Consider the following 22,726-nt stretch of genomic DNA (forward strand, 5'->3'; position numbering starts at 1 on the left):
GCTTTGTCGCCAGTTGGACAAGAGATCAATTTGAGGTTCAACAAAGATAGAACCAACAGCCTACCCATATCTAAACCGTCACTAGTAACCGCCATATCTGAATTACCAGATCGACAGCCATCCATCTCCAGTAAATCATCGGAGTCTGGATCAAGTATGGCTGGCAAAGTGTTAAATCTGCCCGCACCCACAGCTGAAAATATTCGTGTATTGAGAGACCAGGCCCGGGCACACAATGATCCAGACCAGCTTTTAGCATTTGCATTGTATCTGATAGATACTGTGTCTCAAATTACCATTGACGAACAAGACACTAAACAAGGCGCCAAGACTCGAGAACGAATGGTCCTCGAAGCTCAAAAAATCATCAAGAAATTGGCAACCCAAGGCTTAGGAATTGGCAAAACTGCATACCCTGAAGCACAATTTTACCTCGCAAACTGTTATGGGAGCGGATCTATTGGGTTGCCAGTAGACTATGATAGAGCATTTTCTCTATATTTACAAGCATCCAAACAAAATCATCCACCGGCAACCTATCGCACCGCCGTCTGTTATGAAATTGGTGCTGGTACCCGTCGAGATTACAATCATGCTATGCAATTTTATCGAAAGGCAGCAAATCTTTCATACACCATCGCGATGTACAAGCTTGGCATGATATTACTGAAAGGTCATCTAAATCAGGCTAAGAATCCTCGCGAGGGCATATTTTGGCTCAAGAGATCAGCTGCCGCTGCTACTGAAGACACCCCACATGCTTTACATGAGCTTGGATTGGTGTATGAAAAAGACGTCAGCTCAACTGTTATCGCAGACGAGCGATATAGTTTCGAGTTGTTTTCCAAAGCCGCACATCTAGGATACGCACCCTCCCAGTGTAAGTTGGGAACATGCTACGAATATGGCTTACTACAATGCCAGGTTGATGCCTCATTATCAGTGCTCTGGTATAGAAAAGCAGCCGATCAAGGTATCACAGAAGCAGAGCTAGCTGTTTCAGGTTGGTACCTGACAGGATCTGAAGGTGTCATTGAACAGAGTGACCATCAAGCATATTTATGGGCTCGAAGAGCAGCAGACAAAGGAGAACCTATGGGAGAGTTTACAGTTGGCTATTATACGGAAATCGGGATTGGTATTACCGCCGATGTGGAGGAAGCCAAGCGCTGGTATATGCTAGCCATGTCCCGAGGTAACCAAAAGGCTGTGGATAGATTAAAAGAGCTCAAGAGAATAGCTGCAGGTCGATCACAAGTAGAGAGTAGCGTAGAACAGAAGAGTTGTGTAATAATGTGAACCATTTTTTTTTATCATTTTGTTTTTGTCCATAAACATAAAGCATCAATACGTTCATTTATGTTGTAACAGCCTGAAGGTTGTTTGAATGCACAAAGTCATGGTGATTGTTTTTTTTTTTTTTCGTTTGTTTTAATAGCCAGAAGAAGAAGGGTATATCGCCATTGCCTGCGAAAAAGATCACAGTTTGGTAACGAAGCAATCATAAGATGGAATGCATCTAAATTACAAAGGCAGAACATCTTGCTACGGTACAATCTTGTAACAGATATTTGAATTCATCTGATCAAGAAATAAAAACGCAGCGTATGAAATCAAACTTATTCTTTCGATACTCCATTTTATACACAAAAAAAAAAATTAAATCGTCGCGCTGTTTCAACTGATGCTCTTCAACAAAGCGAAAGAAATCAGTGTCACTTTTAAAGCCTGAGCACGGCTGGTTCTTCCATCTAACAGAGCATAGAAACATTGTTTTCAGTGTTCAAGTACAAACTCATAAATAAAATATACAAGACTTTAAAATGAAATTGCTCATTGACAAAAAACTACCCTTACAGCGTGGGTTCAACTTAAGTATGGAAACGCCTATGACGTTGCACCGGCCTCCCCGCTTGCAACTGGTTTCCCACTTTTCCTTCTCAGCTCCTTCATCGTCATCTTCGTTGTCATTGCTACAGTCTAAATGCCTTCGGCAGCTCTCTCATCCGCCGAGGACAAGAACCGTATAAGAAGAGCGTTACCTAATACGGTACGTGTATTTTCTTCTCTGCTGTTAGAATTCCTTCACTCGGAAATTCTGCAATCCAATCCCGCCAAGCTAACACGCTAAGCCTGCTGCAAATTTGCCCTTTTATTACAGAAAATCTTCACGGCAACTGTTGCTCGACTGTATGTAGCCTACCCTAATCCTCAGCGATGGAGTTATACGAATATATGGGGTGGTTTAGTATTTCTAGTCGACAAGAAGCGGAGGAATGCGTTTTTTCTTCGCATCGTTGACCTGAAGGTAAGGATTTCTTGAATACTATATGATGATCAAAGCTCTATATGTGCCCATCAAAAGAGAACTAATCAATCTTTACAGAATCATCCAGCTGTCATCTGGGAACAGGAACTGTATGATGGCTTTGAGCTGAAAATGGATACACCGTTCTTCTTTACATTTACAGCCGATGTAAGTAATTTTTATGCTTCCAGGAGCGTGTTATAGAAGCGAATGGCATCAAGATTGAACCTCGTTATTTCAGGAATATGTTGCTGGTCTATCGTTTACCGACGAAAATGACGCTCTAATTCTGCACAAGAAACTGAACAGTCGAATGGCATTGAACGTCAGAGCCACAAAGCCCGCCGGTAAGTCACAAACGTCGAAGTCAGTTCATGTATGTTTTTGTTCGTGACATTAACTTTAAGCATTATATGACGATTAGATAAAGGTAAAAGCGGGAAAGGGAAAGGAAAGCTGGACAAAACTCAGATTGGACTTCCAGCCGACTTCCGACACTTGGGTCATATTGGGTACACTCCAGAAAAAGGATTCAGTGTGCAGAACAATGATCCTGAATGGCAAGGCGTTTTCGAGCAGTTGACGGCTTTGGGTATTTCAGCGGAGGAAATTCACGAGAATGAAGACTTCATCAAAGATTTCGTAGAGCAAAGAGGAGGACCGGCTCAAGCAAAGCCTAAAAAAGCTCCCCCGCCTCCTTCACGACCAGGATCTCGCAATCCTGCTCCAGCTGCAAAGTCTAAACGTCCACCACCTCCACCTCCACCTCGCGTTGGAGGACGCCGTCCACCGCCTCCACCTCCTCCATCGCGTAGAAGTGCTCCACCCCCTCCTCCTCCCACGCGACCCATGTCGCATGCACCAGCTCATTCACCCAGACCAGCGCCGCCTTCTATGATGAGTCCATCGCAACCTAATGGGATGGCTTCTCCGAGATCGAACAATCCTTACAAATCTCGAAGTGCTGCACCTAGCACCCCATCCATTTCAACACCACCTCCTCCGCCGCCACCGCGAGTAGAAGAACAGCAGCCAACTTATTATGAGGATGAATACAATGAATGGCCGGCCGAGCAACATGAAGTGTCCTCACCAGCACCTCCGCCACCGCCGTTGCCGCCATCTTTCTCGGCTCAGCCACCGTCTCGGCCACAACCTGATAGAGCCCCATCTTCATCGGCACAATCGCGCCCAGCACCCCCTCCGTTGCCTCCTATGCCAACTGGACGAGGTGCTCCACCGCCACCACCTCCGCTACCAAACCGGCAAAAGGATCGTGGTCCTCCACCCCCTCCACCCGGTCCACGTATACCAGCTTCTTCTCCAGCTCCCGCGTCTACTCCAGATTATGATTATCAAGCTGAGCAGCAGCAAACCTCTGCTCCTCCTCCCCCACCACCACCTCCGCCTCCCCCGCCATTTTCTCCTCCTCAGCAGGGTGGAGCACCACCACCACCACCACCACCTCCTCCTCCTCCGCCAGTTGCTGGAGCGGGTATGCCACCACCACCACCTCCTCCTCCACCGGTTATGAGCAGTGCCTCATCTTCGGAAACACCACCGTCGATATCTGAAATTCTTCCACCGGAAGCTTCTTCTGGTGGCCGTAACGCTTTGATGGATGCCATTCGTGGTTCAGGTGGTATTGGTGCTTTACGTACTTCCAAATCTCAACCTCGCGAAGAATCTCCAGTTGATTCACCTTCTATGAGTAGTGGTAGTGATCTGACTAACAGCTTGATTGCTGCCCTCAAAGATCGTAAAAAGGCTATTCAATCTGACGATGAAGAAGAAGAAAGTGGCGGTGAATGGGATGATGATGATGATTTCTAATAGTTTTATAACCGTCTAGTCTACAGTAGTTAATGGCTTATTGAACACATGTTGGGGGAAAAATAAATACGTCGATTTTATTACAATATTGCGAAGAAAAAAAAGGGTGTTTGGAGAAAGGAAAATATTACGTACGTTTGATACAGGAAGTGAACTGGACTAGAGAAAGATTACTGGTATGGTACAGCTGGGGGTATATTGCGTATGGGGGCGGGCAATCCCACGGGTTTATAGAGGAAAGGCTAGGAACTAATTTATAGCTTTGCGGATCCTAGGCCGTTCCAAGTGCTGACCGAGCCTTGAAAGACGAGCTGTTGCTTCAGCCTGCTCAGCCTTCAGCAATTCAATCAATGCAGCCAGCTCTTCCTCTAGCTCGGCATTTCTATTCTTGAGTGACGTATTTTCATTCTGCTCATCCTTCAAAGAAGTTCGAAGGTCAATAATCTGTCCTTGTAGTTCCTTTTGCGAGGCAGAGTGTGCAGCTTTTTCGTCACGTAGATCTGTCTCCAATTTATCACGCTCCTGATCCTTATCTTTGAGATCATGTTCAAGGTTCTTTGCCTTTTGCGTCATGTTTTCCAGCTTGGACTAATGAAAGGAAGGCATAGCAGTGTTAATATACGTTGCACAAGTATCGCTTCGCTTGGCAAACAGTTAGATTCCTTTACCTGAAATTCCTCTTTTGTGCTTTCGAACTGCTTTCGCAGGAGAGCTCGCTCCTCAAGCTCGTTTCGTCGCGTTTCCTCTTCTTTCTGCATAAAGTGATCGAGCTGTCGCTTCAGTTCTGCGATTTCCAAATCTTTTTCGGTGGTATCTGCCGCTTTCTGAATATGCATTTCAACCTCGTTTTCGAGCTCCTTTATTCTGCGATCCTTGACAATGTCGCTTTCCTCAAGAACATCCACTCGCTCGCCGAGGGCCTTATTCTCTTCGTCATAATCCTTCAACTCGTTGTGCAGTTTGTTGATCATGGCAATTTGAGCGGCGTTTTCTGTTGTGAGAGAAGCAACGCTCTCTTCTTTCTCCTTTTGAACGGCTACAAGCTTGTTTTGCTTCTCCTGTAGCTCTTCCTCAGCAAGCGCAAGTTTTTCTTGGTTGCTGAGGAGGCTGGCAGCTGTGTCTTGAGCCACCATACGCTCTTGTTCAAGCAGGTTAGCGTACTCGCGTTTCTCTGCTTCGAGATCCCGTTGCTGTTGACTGGCGGTGCGAAGCTCAGTTTCGCGAACCGTTATTTGAGTTTGAAGGTCCTCAATTTGCTTTTCTTTGGACTTCAGTTGGGATTCCAGGTTATGCACACCTAGCAGCGGCTTCATCTACAGACAAAAAGATGCCAATGTTTAGAAAAGACCCTAACTAACCCTTCTTATGGATTTCGCTGTTTCTGTTATAACTCACCCTTGCATAGAGCTTCCATAAAGGACATTCACGGCGAACAAGGTAAATGCGAGAGTTTCTTTGAATAATCTTGAGAGCTTCAGTGCGTCGACTTGTCTTGTGCATTCGGTTGCGAGCAAGGTGACCACGGCAAACAGATTGGATGGTAGTGAAGATGGCAGAAAGCTTGCGGTCTCTGATTTCTTCCATTTCTGCAAGCTGTTCACGGTGTTAAGAATACATGACAGTAATGTCGATATCGATTGAAAGACTTACCACTGTTGCTTTGAAAAACACCTTGGTGGTACCAATGCGGTACTTTTCTGGATCCAGCTCCATGCCCTTCAGAAGTGCTTTGCATGCTGTACGTGAATCAACAAATCCTTCGCCAATAGCTTCAGGACAGAGCATCTCATAGCGTTGCTTAAAGGCAGCAAACGGAAGTCGGTTGGGAAAACCTTTTCTGCAGATACGAATACCCTCCAGCACACCGTTGCATCGAAGCTGGTCGCATACTAGCGGAATGTCCATATCGCCAGCTCGCTTGTGAACGTTAGGAACAATGCACCGGACAAAATGAGGATGGGTCATGCGAAGGGTCTTCATCAAGGTCATCAGCTGTTGCTTGTGTCTCTGACCAACTGTTCTGAATGAACCACCACCCTTACGCAACTTGGCCAAGGATGGGAGGCTTCCTTGATCATCTTCTTGCAAATAGTCCTCAAACAAATTGGCAACATAAGACTCTGAAGACTGAGCAAGGAGTCTGGTAACATCTTCGTTCAGTGCTATAATGGGAATGTAAATGGATTAAAGACGTACTCTTGGCTCATATTTACAGGTTCATGCTACTTACGATCTTTGTTCTTATCAAGCCATCCTTTGGTGCAGTATTGAACGTCAGCTGCATAATGTTGTATGATGAAACCATCTTGGAAACGAGTTCTTTGGTATTTTGAATCAACATCACCCCATGTGCGATTCAGCTTCTCCAGGAAACGTTGATCTGTTCCTCTGGGGGCAACACACTCTTCTTCCAGGCATGCCAAAACGCCCACGGGCTAGATCATAGATATGGTTGGTACGAAAAAGCTATACAACGCATTGGCCGAAATGTGCACACTTACGTTGATTTTGTCAATCAAGTCAATGGTGGGCTGAAGGTCAAGGCCAAAGTCAATATAAGACCAATCGATGTTTTCCTTGCGATATTCCTCTTGCTCAATTTCAAACATGGTATGGTTGAAGAATTGTTGAAGCATTTCATTTGTATAGTTGATACAGAGCTGTTCAAAGCTATTGACCTATGGCAGGGAACTCATTGCATTAGCATACATTCGCACTTTTATGTCCTTGACCATTTACCGCTTACCTCAAAGATTTCGAAACCAGCAATATCGAGGACACCAATGAAACCAAGCTTGTCTCCAGAGACGTTTCTGTCAATGGCCTTGTTGATTCTTCCCACCAGACTGCTGAAACTGCGTTCGTAGAGAGCCTTGGCCAGCGCTTCCAAGCTGGATATGACTTGAGCTTGGGTTCTAGCAAGGTTAACCCAATCGCGTCCAGCCTTGATCTTGGGTGTCAAAAGGCATTTACGGAACTCTTGAGCAGGAACACCTAGAAGGTGGCAGACCCGCTCGATGACGGCAAAGTCACGAATATCAGCACGATCACGGTCTGCCACTACGTTGATGTTTCCAATATGTAGAATGGCAGCAACAACTCTGAGGAAGTCAAATTGTTCATTTTCTTCAAAGCCCATGATATCCATTGCATTCTGGGGGGGGGGGTGGAGTTTGGTTAAGATTGGTCTAGGATAGCGTAACGATGATTCAAAACGCAAGAACTAACCTTGAGATTCTTGAATTCTTGTGCATCATCCACTCCTTCGATATATCGATTTGAGCGCTTGATGTAGTTGTATTGGCTAGCATCATTCTCCAACAAAAGCTTGGCTGTTATGATAAAGCGATGAGTCAACCTTCGATCACACAAAAATGCAAATGGAGTATTGGCATACCTCTGGTGGCGCTATCGGCATGCATCAGCTGATAGAAGATGTGGTAATTTCTTTCCTTTGGAGATTGTTGATGAACTCGAGACTTCTCCAAAAGATACCATTCAATGTTGGCACCAGCAATTTGACCTTGCATATTGAATTCGATGCGAATGAATTTACCCTGCAAACCAATGCCATATCGGACAATTTAGTACCCACGGCCGCTGATATCATGAGTGAGCGGTATAAAAACTTACAAAGCGGGAAGAGTTGTTGTTGCGGATGGTTTGAGCGTTACCGAAAGCCTCAAGGATGGGGTTTGCTTGTAGAATTTGTTGTTCTAGCCGATCGGCCGATTTATTCGCTCCTCGACCTTCGCCAGCGACCGATGCCAAGTACTGGATCACGATCTTTGTGTTTTCTGTTTTACCAGCTCCTGATTCTCCACTGGTGGTGAAAAACAAAGTCAACATCTTTTCGTTCAAAACGGACAGTTTGCAGATGGTCCACTTACGTAATAAGGATACTTTGGTTCTCTCGGTCCTGCAACATATCATAGTAGGCCAGATCCGCCGTGGCAAAGATATGAGGCTGTACCTCACCACGCTTTTTTCCTTTATACATCTTAACAACATCCTCAGTGTAAATGGGTAGCCGTTTGTACGGGTTGATGGCTACCAAGAAGAGACCAGAGTATGTCTATAATTCCCGATATCAGTTTCAAAGCGCGCTTGGCTTAGGCATGAATGTCCCGAATTTATACTCACGTAAATATTGTTGGCAAGATATCGCATCTTTAGATTGTGTACAACTGAAGGTTCATTCAAAAAGCTAAGTTCCGCAACATCCTCTACTTGATCAAACTTTGGCGGGTTCATCTTGTGTATTTCGCTTGCACTGACGGTTCGGACCTGAAGAGAAGTAGGGATGAGATAAACGATAGTAATGAGATAGCTGGCAACATCAGACACCATACCGAACCACTGCTGAGAGCGACTTCAAAGGATTGACCATTCTCTAGCTCTCTCAGTATATGACCTGCTACATAAGCCTCGTCTGCGTCTTCCACCCACACCCAACGCTTTTCATTAAAAGCGGCGTGAGCAACAGCGTCTTGGCTCTGGTCACTGTGGGATTTGAGGAATACTGTTGTGCCATGGCTGTGTACATAGGAACCACGTTCCTCTAGTCCTAGTGTCATGACAAAGAGTAAAAGTAAGAAAAGGATTGATGTTCAAAATATCGCTGATGCCTCTTTTGTTAAATTTTTGGTCGCTGCCAAAACAACCGGTCTAAATATGGAAGTTGTCGATTTTGGCGAACCCAAAAAGAAGAGATTGTTTTGCTCCTTCGGTTCGTTGGCAGTCAACACATTGAAGATCCGTTGATTGAGATATGGACTATGTTGCTGTCTGACGTATAACTCTCTCACTTCATCAACACGGTTGGTTGGTATTTTGTACATGAAAGCGAGGTGCAAAAATTTATAGATTGGTTATAGTTACGTGGAAGAAATGGAGAAGAGAGGAAATAGGGGGAATACTGAATATGAATATCGCTTGCTTGCTCTGTGAAGGAGGGCAAAAAAAACAAAAAAAAAAAAAAAACAGGGTTCGGGAAAATATGGAAAGGTCCCATCGAGTTCACAAAATACAGTCATTGTATGGAATGTAGTAGTATGGCTCAGTATCTACCGTGATGATGAAAGGAAACGTTCGCCAGCAAAACGTGAGGGGGAGCCATACGCGCAAAGGGAGGTTTAGTATCGAACAGCCTGTTCATACTTTGGTGGTTCGTAGGAATACATGGGAGGAGGGTGAATTGACTCGTTCATGTGTTGCTCGTAAGGTGCAGTGTAGCCCCCTCTATTCTGTAAAGGTAATCCGTCTTGGTCGCCTTTCAGCATCTTCTTACGGACACCGCGAATGCTTTTTGAAATATAATATATTAAAGCTGCGAGCACCAGCAGACAGAGCACAAGAATGATCACCCAGTGAGAATTAGACGAGATCCAGCTTTGACTTTTGCTATTAGCTCCATTGTCGGATTGATCAAAACCACCTGCATTGACAGAGGCAGTTGGATTCAATTGGCCTTCATAAGGTCCAGTTGCCTGACCGTTGTTAGCGTACTCTGTATTGGCTGGCACGGCGGCGACGGTGGATGTTTGAGCTGTGACCAGCTGAGCTGACAAGGTGACGGCAAAACCATAGATTGCCAATGACCATGCAAGGCCTGTCATCTTGGGGAAAGAGAGAGAACAGAAGCAGCACTAATTTGTTGGATTGAGTTAGGGGTGGCAACCCCAATAAGACTTTGTAACTCGTTCTCTCTGCACGCCCTCCCTCGCCATGATCACTTCACTGCAACACTAGCCAGCCGGCAGAAGTCGCCTTGGCTATTCAACCAACTCTACTATGATCCATGTTAATGATCCATTTCCTTTTAGATGGAAATACATCTATTCTCGCTTTCACGTTAATGGCGGTTTGCACCATGAAAAAAAAGAATTGGACAAATTTAGATCTTTTTTAATTGCTTTGTGCTACCAAAGTCGGTGTCGGACCACAAGATTTTTTTTCAAATTAACCCGACCGCTCTAGCACCTCGTTTAAAGTAGGTACAGACGACATCGACCCAGGGCGTTCTACAGAAATAGCCGCTGCTACATTAGCTTCGTTAAGAGAGGCTTCAACCCGTTTGAAAAACTCTTCTTGGCTGTCTCTTAAGAATGCTGCCAAAAAGAATCCCTGCAAAAAAAGAAAATGGTTATGTCCCATTGGGCATTAGGTTCAGGTACACCAAACACGTACTACAAAAGTGTCTCCTGCCGCTGTGGTATCTTTCACAATTGCCTTGGCAACAGGTATTCTGTACTTTTGTGTCTTGTTGTTATGTCTAAAGAAAGCGAGAACGCCATCGCCTCCAAGTGTCAAAACGATGCCTTGCAACTTTGGATAACTACTCATCAATAGCTCGATAAGGTCCTCAGGAACCGGTTCATCTGTTCTCCCCGTCACCGCTTGGTACATTATAGTTGCTTCGGTTTCATTGACTTGTAAAATATCCACTTTATCCAATGGAAATTCGGTCAACACAGACGAAGTCATAGGTGCAGGATTAAATATGACGCTGAGACCTAAATTCGAAAAGCATGAGAGACGTCGGTCCAAAAATGGGATGTCGTTCGCGTCCATACCTTTGTCAGCCGCAACATTCATGATAGCGCCTCCCTGACTGATTTCATTTTGTTGCAAAATCCAATCACCAGGTCCAAAATTTTCCAATACCTGTTGGGCATATTCAGCGGTATATTTGGCATTGGTGCCAGGGTATAATACAATACAATTGTCGCCGTTTTCCTGGGACACTTGTATAAGTGCACGGCCGTTGACCTATGAGTAGACGGGGGATATAAGATTCAACGCCGCTCCGAACACGCATGATGAAACTGTACCTCTTGTTCATCCACCTTGATGAATGTAACGTCTACGCCTTGGTCGCGTATCAATTCTTTGACCTTTGGAAGGATAGGTTAATTAGGATGTGGGGTCAACCATAGTAGTTGTATCCGCATTCGATGTTTCCAATATATACATACCCAAACAGCATCCTTTCCCACAATACCTGCATGGTAAACCTTTGCTCCTGCCTATAATGCAAGGAATTGAGTTATATTATAGGGAAAACGTGATGTATAATGAAAAGTAGAAGCAGTACCCTTCCCAATGCAGCTGATTGATTTGAGCCTACAGTAATGAATCAAGTAGCTTAACAACTGAGTGTGTTTGTAGGTGTGAACACTCGTCTTTGAGTGTTTGCTTTGCGGTGTGCCTACCTTTACCACCTCCTCTGACAGTATACCCGACGCTGGATAAAGTTTCACCTTTTTGACACAAGCGAGGAACTTCAAAAGTTTCGTCGATGTTGATGGATCCAAAATTTAGTACCTTTGACATGGCAAAGAGTGAGAGTGACGATATCTTCGGAACGTGCGAAAGCTTGTACTGCAGGTCAAAAGCAGTCCCTTTACCCCACTCGACGCACTAACTGATGGGCGTAGACTCTTATCCAAGCTATACGTATCCTTTATATATTTTTATTTCAATGAATACTTGCAACAGCATGATATCTAATCAATGATATGAATCTTGACCGTCTCTGTAGCAGTAAAAGTACCTCCTCGTGTGCGGAAGGATTCATTGAACTGAGCGGCAATATAAAAAGTTAATTGAGAAAATCCTGGTATTGGCATATTGTTTCACGCCGAGTTTAAATGTACTTACTTCAACGGCATATGAGCCAGGCTTGGTATTGGCAGGGACTTTCCACTGACGGGTATATGTAACATACTTGGACTCTTTAGCAGTTACAGGGCACTTGGGAGCGATGGTAGTTAATAGCTGCTGCTTCTTATTGCCGGATCGCGAGTGGAATTTAACATTCAACGACAGGGCTTCACCGAATGCAACGTGATCTTCAGGAAAGGAAAGCAAACAAGTCAGTGTTTGTCGCTCACTACTTAAGCGTGGACTCTCTTGCTCTTACCAAGGATGAGCGGCTGCATAGTGTATTTTATGGTCATGTTATCGCCAGCTTGGACAGTTGCGCCTGAAGCGGGAGAGACAATCTTAATGAACTGAAGCTGTGAGAACACACTGGCTGTCACTGCCTGTAGCAACGCGACTAAAAGAATGGCGCAGATAGCGAGTACTTTCATTTTGAGCAGGAAAAGAAGTAAATCATCATTAAATTGCCAGTTGCACGGGAATAAAGCGAACAAAAATAAAAAGTTAGTTTGTCGCACAAAAGAAAATAAGGAAACAGTCTTTGCCAGTTCAATCTGTTCAATAAGGATTGGACTCGCTATGTGCTGCATTATTGAATCGATCAGAGAGTTAGAAGTATAATGTAAGATACCCTACCAAAGAAAGCTTCTGTAGCGACTAAGAAACAATTGCTTCAAAGGAAGTTGCTTTGATTTTTCTGTCACTAACACTATGGTATGGCCAACCAGAACAAAAAAAAAATTGCATGTAAGAGGACCATGCTATCTGAGAGAGTTCAGGAAGCGATCGTATGGTAATCGCTGTAAAGCTCAAGGTGTGATCACAGAAAGTAAATGTATGCACGCACGTACTGAATGAAGGTGGCTAGAATTAAATGATAAAATAACGTCGCTATCCTGACTACTCGGCATGCCCTTTACCGGCTTTTTGCAAAGTGACAAACATGGCATAAATATAAACAAGTTGTAATACGTCGTCAATCAAAGACATGACTTGTATGACAGATGCACTGCCAGTTGGGCGGCATGATCATTCAACTGATACCAGCACGACACCGCTTTTAGTTATGATTGTACAAGTCGCTTCAGCAAGCGTGGTTGCATGACCCATAAGCTTTCAGCCCATAATGCTTTGGCAGCTGCCAAGACTGTTTACAGATGCATACGCATTTTAGCCTATAATTTGATCTGCACGTTCGGCCATTATTTCCATCTTGACCGTGTCGCCCGCATGGTGTATGGTACAGCCACTAGGAAGTTTCAGCAAAAGGCGTCAAACCGAAAGTTCTAGCCCACACCAGGGCCCGAGGGCTACCCTCTTTATCTGCTATGAGATGGATTGAAGGAATCAAAATCTTATCGTAATATGAACACAGATGGCGAACAGATATAACAGTTTTGAGGGGAGATTATGTCTTGTGGTCTCCAGTGTTACTGAGCGAAAAATTCCGTATGACTTGACACAGGCTGTAACCATTTTCTCCAGTTATATCCGTCACATCATCGATAGCAGCCAAAAAGATCTAGATGATCGTGCTCAAACCCTTTTCTTCTTACGCCTTGTCGATTGTGAGAGAGAAAGTTAGATGCTCATAACTGAGCACCCGACTTTTTAGTAAAGATTGAATGCTCAGCTCTAGGTAATCTAAAAATAAATAGAAATAAGCGGAGGAATAAAGCCGTTGATGCCATGGAAACGGATAAAAAGCGAGGACAGCCAAAAGTGGTTGGGTTGCTGACAAGCAAGTCAGTGTGATGTGCAGTTACCATGAGGTGAGAAAACATCGAGCGATTCTCAATCGATGGAGGGCCACAGACCGTTGTACAAGCTCGGCCACACCGCTCGAATTAGAGTTGTGCGTCACCTGCTAAAGTAGCACTCATCCGGTCATTGACAGACGACATGGAAGGCGAATACCGTATTTTTTTTTTTAATAACATCCAAACAGGACAAATGTCGTCTCATCGGTTCAAGATGCAGGGTATATCTCCGTTCCAAACCAGCGGAAATACCCTAGTAGGCAAGTCCTGTTCGCTGCGCTGAGTCGTGGCTTAAAATCGATTGTTTCAATTGCTTTGCATTCGCAACGGCGTCCCGATGATTGCTAATAAGGTGTGGAGAGTCGATCCCATACCTATATGTGAAAACATCCTTTATTTCCATAGCTTGATGTAGGAACGGCGTCGCGACCCCTGGGTGAAAGCCAGGCAGTACCAAAACTAAAGTTTACGGAAACCAGGCTGAATTATTCGCTTACATTTGCATTCGCCACATTAGAATGACACTGTAATATCTGTATATATTCAATTTCTGCATATAAATTTATACAATGCCCTCACTCTACTTTTTTATTTTTATTTTATTATTGTTATTGTATTTCTGTTTGCATTTGTATTGAACAAAAAGGACACTGTAGTTTACCAACCACGACAAGTACTTAGGAGCGGGAACGCAGGACGAGTTTCCCGGTGAAAATAATAATAATAGCTCTCCATACCAGAACCGGAAAAGGCACGGCGGTGGTGGGGTCACTCTCCGGAAACAGTCACTTCCATACAGTATACCTGTCCGTCCACCAGCTGACCAGACGTCGTTCCAACAGTCTTTCTCTTCTTGCATGAGAATCGTCTACCACTATTGCGGGAGCGATCAGACTCTTGAGGTAAGTAACCCCTAATGCTTGAACCACCACTTGATGAATGGTGGCCGGAGCGAGCCGATCAGTCCCATGGTCTGGGGCGGCCCGCAAGATTGACCATGTTCCTGACACTTGCCAAAAAAAAACCTCCTAGGACGCATTCACTTCAGATGGCATAGACTTCACTCCTTGCTTTAGAGAAACGTACGTACTTGTCAATGGAAACGTTGAGTTTGACTTGGATCTGAACCTATCTAAAACCTGAATACCTTCAATTAGCGTTTTCGATGTACTACTTCCGTTTTTTTTTGTTCTGACATCCCTCGCCGTCTATATCCACCGACGATACACTTCATACTACGAAAGACCTCGCATTGATATATCCGATGCCGACTTTCTGCGCTTGCCAACACAAAAAGTTCATACTCTCCGAAGCCTAGCCCATTTGGCTGGGGTCTTGACACAGATCGGCACTTGGGGATTTATTTTCGCCTGGCGATTAGAAAGTTCGATATTAGACCACCATCGACAAAATCCTTGGCAAGATGGACCAACGCCCTTGTATCAAATCATATGCCCAGCATTGTCAATGCTGTCTTGGGTAAGTGATGGGTGGAACCACACTTCGATCGCATCGAGGGAGGCGTTGTGGGTCATTTGTTCCTTCCGGGGTTGAAAATATGAGTACGATGTGAATGACCGACTTTCCTTTTTGGTTCGCAGATCTACGCGCTCGTGATGGTCACTAAACTGTTCATCATATCCTCCAATCCTGTGGCGCCATCCAAACTCTCGCTCTACAATCCTCACCTGTTATCATTTTATACCATCACATCCTTGGCCTCTGTCATTCGAATTCGTTCTTTAACGCTAGGTTCCACGCCGGTGCCTGGAACGGCTCTCGAGACTTTGTTGGCCGCCTTGTCAACATGCATCTGCTTTGCCTTGTTTTTTGTGAGCGTAACAACCCCGCGAGAGATTGAACGCGAGGAGCTTTTGGATCTTGACGATAGTGATGGGAGTGTCATGATCTTGAAAGATGGTCGAGTCCTGCGTAATGTAAGTCTCACTTTAATATAAACTTGGTTCTAGTACCTGAAACATATGATTTAATCCAAATTTCTCAGGGTCGACTATTGACACCAGAAGCATCTGCTTCACCATTATCCAGCATCATGTTCAACTGGATGAATCCTTTTCTCACGCAACTACGACAAGCACCTACTGTTTATGCTGAGGATCTATGGGCGTTGACCAGACAGCATCGCGCCAAAGAGTGCCACAGAGATTTCGAATGCGTGGAACGAGGTGAAGGTCCTTTCAGCCTTCTTTATCAAATCTACCAAAGCAATCGTCATGCTATTTGGTTCCAATGCATCACTTCATTAGGCGCAGTTTTATCCCATTATTCGAACCCATATTTCCTCGACAAATTTCTTCAGTATATTGAGGATCCCGCTGGCAGACCGCTTCAAATCGCTTACCTGTATTGTCTTGGAATGTTTGCTGGTAGCGTAGTCAACACTCTGTTTTCGTCTCAGACTTTACTATGGGGCCGAAGATGCAATGTTCGAATGACCAACATGCTGAATGCTGAGATTTATGCTAAAAGTCTTCGGAGAAAAGACGCCACTGGGTTCGCCAAAGCCGCGGAGAAGGACGACGGTAGTGACAATGCCGAAGATACCGTCAGTGAGACGACCACTGGAAAAATCACAAACTTGATGAGCGTTGACGCTGAACGTTTGGCGGAAATGTCATCCTACATCCACGTAAGTTGAAGCTTTTGTACAGCATCGAATGAATGCGCGGAAACTGATATATCCCAAATAGATATTTTACAGCAGCCCTTTTGAAATTTTGTTCGGCGTCATCTTTTTATATCGAATAATGGGCACTGCTGCGTTGTTCGGGCTAACAGTCATGATCGTCTCCATTCCTCTTCATCATTACATGGGCAAGAAATATCACCGCATTCAAGAAAGACTGATGACGGCAAGAGATAGAAGAACGGAATTATTGAACGAACTTCTCCATGGCATTCGCATGGTCAAGGCGTTCGCATGGGAAAGAAAATGGGAAGAGAAGATATTGGTAGGTTAACATTGGAGAGTGGTCAGCAACAAACTTCAGTCATCTCACATTCATATTGCAGAGAGCGCGAAATATCGAATTGGATAGATTTGTTCGTGTCTATATCATGAACACTTGCGTCGGGCTTGTGTGGTTTGCATGCCCAGTTCTTGTAACTGTAGTGTCTTTTCTCTGGTATACCAAGGTTGAAGGGCATGAACTGACGGCAAGGTGAGTGATTTTAAAGCGAGCCACTTGAGTCATACTTGGTTTTTTTTAAATACTCACTATGTTTCTTAACTTCATGATGATTTGCGCCTACAGCACCGCATTTGTCAGTATCGTACTATTTGGCATGATCCGAGATCCCTTAAATGTCATTCCGGAAGCATATATGTCTTACATCGACGCCAAAGTCAGTTTAACCCGTATTAGCGACTTCCTCAGCGAAGATGAGAGAGGAAGTGACAGGAAAGGCGCAAAAATGCTTTCTCCAACGTTGAACAACAGCCAGCGAGCTCGCTGCGGATTCGACGAGGGAACATTCCAGTGGCATAGCCATCTCAAAGATAACAGCAAGTCAAATCATGACGATGGTCTTACCAAAACCATCGACGCTGTTGTGAAAGGTGACAAAGAGCCTACAGAGAATGACCCATTGCTTCCTGTCAATCGAAACCGTGAGGACGCTACTTCCTACTCGTCATCATCCAGCACATTGACAGCAATAACCTACCATGGCACGAACAGTTTCGTACTTGATTTGCCTACCATGACTTTTCCATCGGGAAAGCTGACCATCATTTTCGGGTCTACTGGAAGTGGCAAGAGTAGCTTGTTGAACGCCTTGTTGGGTGAAATGGATGCCGTTACTGGTCGCGCCTGGTTGCCATCCAAATTTGATTGGAACAAGATTATGACCACAGACAAATTTGCTTTGGACTCGGTCGATTCTAGTTTATACATGTACAAGGTGGCCTATGCCGCTCAGCAACCTTGGATTCAACATGCATCGATTCGTGACAACATTGTGTTTGGACAACCATTTGATGAATTGCGATACAACAAAGTGCTTTATCAGTGTGCACTGGTCAAGGATCTCGACATTTTGGAAGATGGTGACCTTACGGAGATTGGTGAAAAAGGCATCAATCTTTCTGGAGGACAGAAACAACGAGTCTCTTTGGCTCGTGCTGTTTACTCTCGTGCCAAAACGGTTCTTCTGGATGATTGTCTTTCCGCTGTCGATGCCAACACTGCCAGTCATCTTTACGAAAAGTGCTTACTTGGCGACTTGATGCATGATCGCACGATCATTTTAGTCTCTCATCACGTTCGACTTTGTCTTGGTGGTGCGTCGTATCTTGTACAGATGAACCGCGGGCAAGTGATCCGCCATGGTAACGTTGAAGACCTTCGTAACAACGGTGAACTAGCCCAAATCTTTGGGGACGATGATATACCAGATCATATCACCGAATTCGTCAAGAATGATGATGAAGCCGGATTTAACGACCAAGACAGCGCTAAAAGCTACGCAGGAAGTGACGTGCTGCGCGCAGTTCCTAAAAAGCTAATTGAGGAAGAAGTTAGGCAAATTGGCAAAGTCAAAGTCAAGATTTACGCAACCTACCTCTTGGCGTGTGGTGGCCTTCTCTTTTGGGGAACGTTGATATGTTTTTATGTTATATCGCGTCTCTTCAATATTGCCGAGAACTATTGGCTCAAGGTTTGGTCAGCAGCGTACGATAATAAACACTCATGCACGAACGTCACCGCCTCTGTAGCGTCCATAGGACAAGTGGTCCTTCCGCAGCTGACTGGGGCCGCCACCAAGAGAGCTTCAACCGTGGTACTTTATGGTCAACTTTTCGACAAGGAGTGCTCCAATGAGCCTGTATCCGTCAATTATTACATCTCTATTTACGTTTGGATTTGTTTTGGTGCCATTATCATCAGTTTGCTTCGATCCCTCATCCAGTACTACGGTTCTTTGCGAGCCTCTCGATTAATTTTCCACAAGCTACTGATATCAGTGTGTCATGCACCTATGCGGTTCTTTGGTAAGTTGTATAGTGAATGAAGTGACCATGAAATATGGAAAAAGAAAAAGAAAGAAAGACTTACCGTTCACCCTGCAACAGATACTACTCCGGTGGGACGAATCCTAAACCGATTTTCCAAAGACATGGAGACAATCGATCACAGTTTGAGTTGGCACGCGACCTTGTTGTTGCAAACTTTACTTGGCATTACCGCGGTGGTGGCGGTTATTAGTGCGATCACTCCCGAATTCCTATTTGCCAGTGTGGTTATAGGTAAGATATATTTTTTCTATTGTAAAAAAGGGGGAACGGACGGACCTTCACAGCAGCCTAGGGAATAAATAGCCGACTAGCTGTGCTCCTGTGATCGGTTATATTGACTTTGTTACACACACCTTTTAGGAATCATTTACATCTTTATCGGAACGTACTATGTTCGGGCTTCGAGAGAATTGAAGCGCATCAATTCCGTCACTCGGTCCCCGATCTTCAGTCAATTTTCAGAGACTCTGGTAGGCGTTACCACCATCCGAGCCTATGGTCAAGAGAAGCCTTTCATGTCCGAAATGCTCAACCGCCTGGACGAAAACATGAGATCCTATTATACATTGTGGACAACCAACCGCTGGCTTTTTGTACGAGTGGAAATGTCAGGTTCTCTTGTCTCGTTCCTCGCTGGTGTATTCCTGCTTCGCAATCTGAATACCATTGACGCTGGTCTTGCTGGTCTTTCCTTGAGTTTCTCTTCTACTTTCCTGGAACATATTTATTGGCTTGTGAGACAGGTACCAACACATAGAAAGAAAGCCATGATTGAGATTAACTTTTTATTGATTGTTTATTTGTTCAGTATACAACGGTGGAAATGCATTTGAACTCGGTGGAACGTGTTCAAGAATACCTTGAGATGCCTCAAGAGCCCCCAGGTATCATTGAAGACAGTCGACCTCCTATGAACGTAAGTAGGTCTATTGTAGTTCTCTTGAGGAATACACAAGGTAGCTGACTTGGTTTGTTTTCCATTGTAGTGGCCATACGAAGCAGCCATCTCGGTACGAGATTTGGAAGTCAGTTACTCCCCGGATGATGATCCGGTACTTCGCGGAATATCCTTTGATGTACAGCCCCGAGAAAAGGTTGGCATCGTCGGCCGTACTGGATCAGGAAAGACAACGCTTACTCTGAGTTTCCTACGATTTGTTGAGCCACTGAAGGGATCCATCGTGATTGATGGTATCGACATTCAATCTGTAAGACGCCTTATCCTTTGGGCCTTTCTCTCTGCTCCTCCAGTGCTGACACATCTTATTTCCAGATTGGTGTAGATGACCTTCGGTCAAAATTGACCATCATACCTCAGGACGCCATTTTATTTTCCGGCTCTGTAAGTACATACCTGGTATGGCTTTTATGCAATGGCCCCATGCTCATTTTTGTTGTTTGCGTTCATTTCCTTTTCAAAGATACGGGTGAATCTCGACCCATTTGATGAATTCTCAGACAGTGAGATATGGCAAGCATTACGTAGAGTTCATCTCGTAACCAGCCACTCTTTCCTCCTGGATATGGACGAGGAGGACAATCTTAGCATTATCACCAGTCTGGATACCCAAATCAGTGAAGGTGGCACGAACTTCTCACAAGGACAACGACAACTCTTATGTATGGCTCGCGCTCTATTGCGCAATAGCACACGTTTGATTGTCATGGACGAAGCAACATCCAGTGTTGACTTTGACACCGACAAAAAGATACAAACCACAATTAGAGAAGAATTTGCAGATTCAGTAAGCCTTTTTTTTTGTTTGTTCGCTCGCTTTCAAGCCAAGCGCACAGTGCCATGTCCTTTTCTTTAACATTCTTTTTCGCTTATTTTAGACTCTGCTTTGCATTGCCCATCGCTTACGTACCATCATTGACTATGACAAGGTATGTTTTTCTCACCATTTGCCTACTGTATTATTCAGCATTGGGCTAACTCCTATCTCTTCTAGGTACTCGTGATCGACGAAGGCAAGGTTGTAGAATACGATACGCCATATAACCTTTTACATGGGCACTCTGGTGTTGGCGTATTCAAATCCATGTGTGAACGATCATGGGAATACGATCACCTGATTGATATTGCAAATCAAGTAGAAGCCGCCAAGCAAGCAATTCCAAAGTAAAACTGCAAAACTCTCCCACCTCACCAACCAACCCAAACATGCCCACAGATGAATTTAGGCAGACAATTTTGTGTTCATCATTGCATTATCATTCACCACAAGAACTGCTTTTCAATTGCACAGATACTTCTCATCTGTTTCATAGCCATGTATATTGACAATATTGATCCTCCAATGTAACGTTTTTTTTTTTTTTTTGGTCTCCTTCCCCTCATACCGCACAAAATAATTTCTTTTTCTTCTCGTCCATTTTTTCCCCTGCGCAAACAGATTAACCTATAAAATGAAATATATTTCACTGCAATGCATAGCTAGCTACTTTTACGCGAGAATATACAAGTTGGAGGGGGTTTCTACGGACTAGAGCAATAAATTTACAACACTAAGGCACAAAATAAATAAAACAAAATGCTGGGTATAGCGACTTGTCGAATGTTATTTGCCGTCCTCTTGAAGGCATCTAAGCATTTGCCAAGATGGATCCGATTTTGAGAAAGATATTTATTCTTCCTCTGGTCGTCCTTATTTACATCTTGGCGATAAGACGGTATGGTTGGTGATGTACTACCTGATTTCAAAAGACCATAGATTTCCAGCAAGTTGTTGCAAAACAGAACAAGTACAGATAGACCAAAGAGGATGGCGTATCGAATAAATATGGATATTTGATCAGGAAGCAAGCAGAGCTTGTTTGCGTAGGATTCGGTTTTAGAGTCTTCAGCCGCCGAGAGACTGAGGAGGACCACGCCTGGATAGCGAACACCTTGAGCCATACTGAATGTATTGACAGATATTTCCGGAACCTGCCGATTTCCAACTTTGTGAATCACTTCACAGTAGTCATGGTCATCGCCAGAGAAGACAAAGTCAGCTTGCGTCTGGGTAAGTATATAATCAGAGAGCTCCTTGGTCATTAAGTTCTGGTACTGGTATCCTGCACCTTGTCTGATCTGCTTCTTGCTTTGTCGTAGTGGCCCACATAAATCCTCTGGAGGCTCAGATCTATAGGCTCCACTTATGGGGCTGGGCTCACGGTAAAGCGGCACATGCGTGAACAAAATTCTCGGTTTATCAGATGGCCGAATCTCTCTTACGAAATCTCGTGGTTGCTGATGAATATTAGGATCCGACGAACTCATTGACACCGAATCAATCACGACAATGCTATGGCTATCCAGAAAGAGTTCGTATGAAGTATCTCCGAATTCGCCTTTGAAACGGTTGACAATATCTGCTCTGATACCGTCTCCAAATCCAACGTCATGATTACCAGCCATGTAAAGAACCTTGGTACTGCTGTCTAATGGTTTGAACAATGCTTTGAATCGGTTGACTTCTTCCTTCCATTCACTGCGTACTCGAATTAGATATAGGGTAGTAACCCTTACTCTCATTGCGTCGGACAACTCACCGATCATCGGGCCATTCCCGACCTCCATCCATCAAATCACCAAGAAAGACCACAGCGTCAGGTCGCAGCTTTCGGTTGAGCTTTTTCCAATTCCTTCGCATATACTGATCACTATAGAATTCAGTGATCCATTGAATGACACCTTTCCTTCCGTACGAATACTTGTCCGTCAGTTGCGGATCACCAATGATCATGATATTGTAGGGCCGTGCTGTACTATCGATCTATCATGTAAAACTTTAGCAACAGCTTTTTAAATATAATATCATCAACAGATACCTAAAATTCTACCTGTCTATGGTCATTATGGCTTAATTCTTGACGAGATGCTGATGATCGGATGTTCCAGCTAGGAGACTTGGGCCAAGGAGCGCAATCATGAGATGCTTTCCAAAATCCAAGGTATTCACCAGTAAAAATTGACAAGAGCCATATAACTTTAAGCGCAAATAATAGTGGAGGCGACCGTTTGCCCGTCCATTTCGTGAACTGTCTTAAATTCATACGGAATGTCTCTGGTCAATCCTTGGTGGGGTTTGCGGAGCAGCAAAATTTCGGATGTGTTTAAATTTTTAAAAATTCAGT

General features: G+C 44.4%; 11 protein-coding genes across 11 annotated transcripts; 5 read left to right on the forward strand and 6 right to left on the reverse strand.

The window, feature by feature from the left end:
* Positions 1–114: 114 nt before the first annotated feature.
* On the forward strand, positions 115–1,594 carry K450DRAFT_186285 (uncharacterized protein). Its single transcript, XM_051584423.1, has one exon. It carries the CDS (start codon positions 157–159, stop codon positions 1,297–1,299), a length of 1,143 nt encoding a protein of 380 aa, XP_051446230.1. The 5' UTR covers positions 115–156; the 3' UTR covers positions 1,300–1,594.
* A 322-nt stretch (positions 1,595–1,916) lies between these two features.
* On the forward strand, positions 1,917–4,262 carry K450DRAFT_279321 (uncharacterized protein). Its single transcript, XM_051593327.1, has 5 exons — positions 1,917–2,050; positions 2,162–2,308; positions 2,387–2,476; positions 2,550–2,655; positions 2,733–4,262. Exons 1-5 carry the CDS (start codon positions 1,985–1,987, stop codon positions 4,139–4,141), a joined length of 1,818 nt encoding a protein of 605 aa, XP_051446231.1. The 5' UTR covers positions 1,917–1,984; the 3' UTR covers positions 4,142–4,262.
* Positions 4,263–4,265: 3 nt separating this feature from the next.
* On the reverse strand, positions 4,266–8,886 carry K450DRAFT_233726 (uncharacterized protein). The gene is made up of 14 exons (XM_051587803.1): positions 8,494–8,886; positions 8,285–8,428; positions 8,032–8,216; positions 7,775–7,964; positions 7,539–7,698; positions 7,370–7,473; positions 6,888–7,295; positions 6,643–6,819; positions 6,372–6,576; positions 5,792–6,303; positions 5,537–5,734; positions 5,125–5,454; positions 4,810–4,983; positions 4,266–4,729 (listed from the first exon to the last, which is right to left on the reverse strand). The coding sequence occupies exons 1-14, from the start codon at positions 8,716–8,718 to the stop codon at positions 4,391–4,393; spliced, it is 3,351 nt and encodes a 1,116-aa protein (XP_051446232.1). The 5' UTR covers positions 8,719–8,886; the 3' UTR covers positions 4,266–4,390.
* Position 8,887: 1 nt separating this feature from the next.
* K450DRAFT_233728 (uncharacterized protein) lies at positions 8,888–9,929 on the reverse strand. Its single transcript, XM_051587804.1, has one exon. The coding sequence runs from the start codon at positions 9,757–9,759 to the stop codon at positions 9,277–9,279; it is 483 nt and encodes a 160-aa protein (XP_051446233.1). The 5' UTR covers positions 9,760–9,929; the 3' UTR covers positions 8,888–9,276.
* A 20-nt stretch (positions 9,930–9,949) lies between these two features.
* K450DRAFT_233732 (uncharacterized protein) lies at positions 9,950–11,562 on the reverse strand. The gene is made up of 7 exons (XM_051587805.1): positions 11,356–11,562; positions 11,238–11,266; positions 11,119–11,169; positions 10,975–11,037; positions 10,717–10,912; positions 10,331–10,656; positions 9,950–10,267 (listed from the first exon to the last, which is right to left on the reverse strand). The coding sequence occupies exons 1-7, from the start codon at positions 11,474–11,476 to the stop codon at positions 10,103–10,105; spliced, it is 951 nt and encodes a 316-aa protein (XP_051446234.1). The 5' UTR covers positions 11,477–11,562; the 3' UTR covers positions 9,950–10,102.
* A 30-nt stretch (positions 11,563–11,592) lies between these two features.
* K450DRAFT_233737 (uncharacterized protein) lies at positions 11,593–12,722 on the reverse strand. The gene is made up of 4 exons (XM_051587806.1): positions 12,658–12,722; positions 12,066–12,515; positions 11,804–11,994; positions 11,593–11,724 (listed from the first exon to the last, which is right to left on the reverse strand). Exons 2-4 carry the CDS (start codon positions 12,394–12,396, stop codon positions 11,650–11,652), a joined length of 597 nt encoding a protein of 198 aa, XP_051446235.1. The 5' UTR covers positions 12,397–12,515; positions 12,658–12,722; the 3' UTR covers positions 11,593–11,649.
* On the forward strand, positions 12,494–13,177 carry K450DRAFT_233738 (uncharacterized protein). The gene has a single exon (XM_051587807.1). The coding sequence runs from the start codon at positions 12,908–12,910 to the stop codon at positions 13,094–13,096; it is 189 nt and encodes a 62-aa protein (XP_051446236.1). The 5' UTR covers positions 12,494–12,907; the 3' UTR covers positions 13,097–13,177.
* A 734-nt stretch (positions 13,178–13,911) lies between these two features.
* On the reverse strand, positions 13,912–14,757 carry K450DRAFT_233742 (uncharacterized protein). The gene is made up of 2 exons (XM_051587808.1): positions 14,714–14,757; positions 13,912–14,632 (listed from the first exon to the last, which is right to left on the reverse strand). The coding sequence occupies exon 2, from the start codon at positions 14,423–14,425 to the stop codon at positions 14,147–14,149; it is 279 nt and encodes a 92-aa protein (XP_051446237.1). The 5' UTR covers positions 14,426–14,632; positions 14,714–14,757; the 3' UTR covers positions 13,912–14,146.
* Positions 13,991–15,893, forward strand: K450DRAFT_233745 (uncharacterized protein). The gene is made up of 5 exons (XM_051587809.1): positions 13,991–14,092; positions 14,213–14,468; positions 14,599–14,648; positions 14,724–15,045; positions 15,168–15,893. Exons 2-5 carry the CDS (start codon positions 14,424–14,426, stop codon positions 15,522–15,524), a joined length of 774 nt encoding a protein of 257 aa, XP_051446238.1. The 5' UTR covers positions 13,991–14,092; positions 14,213–14,423; the 3' UTR covers positions 15,525–15,893.
* K450DRAFT_233756 (uncharacterized protein) lies at positions 15,236–20,917 on the forward strand. Its single transcript, XM_051587810.1, has 13 exons — positions 15,236–15,503; positions 15,572–16,216; positions 16,278–16,538; positions 16,600–16,748; positions 16,842–18,580; positions 18,662–18,835; positions 18,965–19,347; positions 19,413–19,520; positions 19,591–19,812; positions 19,878–19,946; positions 20,026–20,349; positions 20,441–20,491; positions 20,557–20,917. The coding sequence occupies exons 1-13, from the start codon at positions 15,471–15,473 to the stop codon at positions 20,728–20,730; spliced, it is 4,332 nt and encodes a 1,443-aa protein (XP_051446239.1). The 5' UTR covers positions 15,236–15,470; the 3' UTR covers positions 20,731–20,917.
* K450DRAFT_233773 (uncharacterized protein) lies at positions 20,918–22,670 on the reverse strand. The gene is made up of 3 exons (XM_051587811.1): positions 22,433–22,670; positions 22,142–22,365; positions 20,918–22,080 (listed from the first exon to the last, which is right to left on the reverse strand). The coding sequence occupies exons 1-3, from the start codon at positions 22,643–22,645 to the stop codon at positions 21,105–21,107; spliced, it is 1,413 nt and encodes a 470-aa protein (XP_051446240.1). The 5' UTR covers positions 22,646–22,670; the 3' UTR covers positions 20,918–21,104.
* Between the last annotated feature and the right edge of the window lie 56 nt (positions 22,671–22,726).

The sequence above is a fragment of the Umbelopsis ramanniana genome, assembly GCF_025399195.1.
Source record: "Umbelopsis ramanniana AG unplaced genomic scaffold K450scaffold_16, whole genome shotgun sequence".
Lineage (NCBI taxonomy): Eukaryota > Fungi > Mucoromycota > Umbelopsidomycetes > Umbelopsidales > Umbelopsidaceae > Umbelopsis > Umbelopsis ramanniana.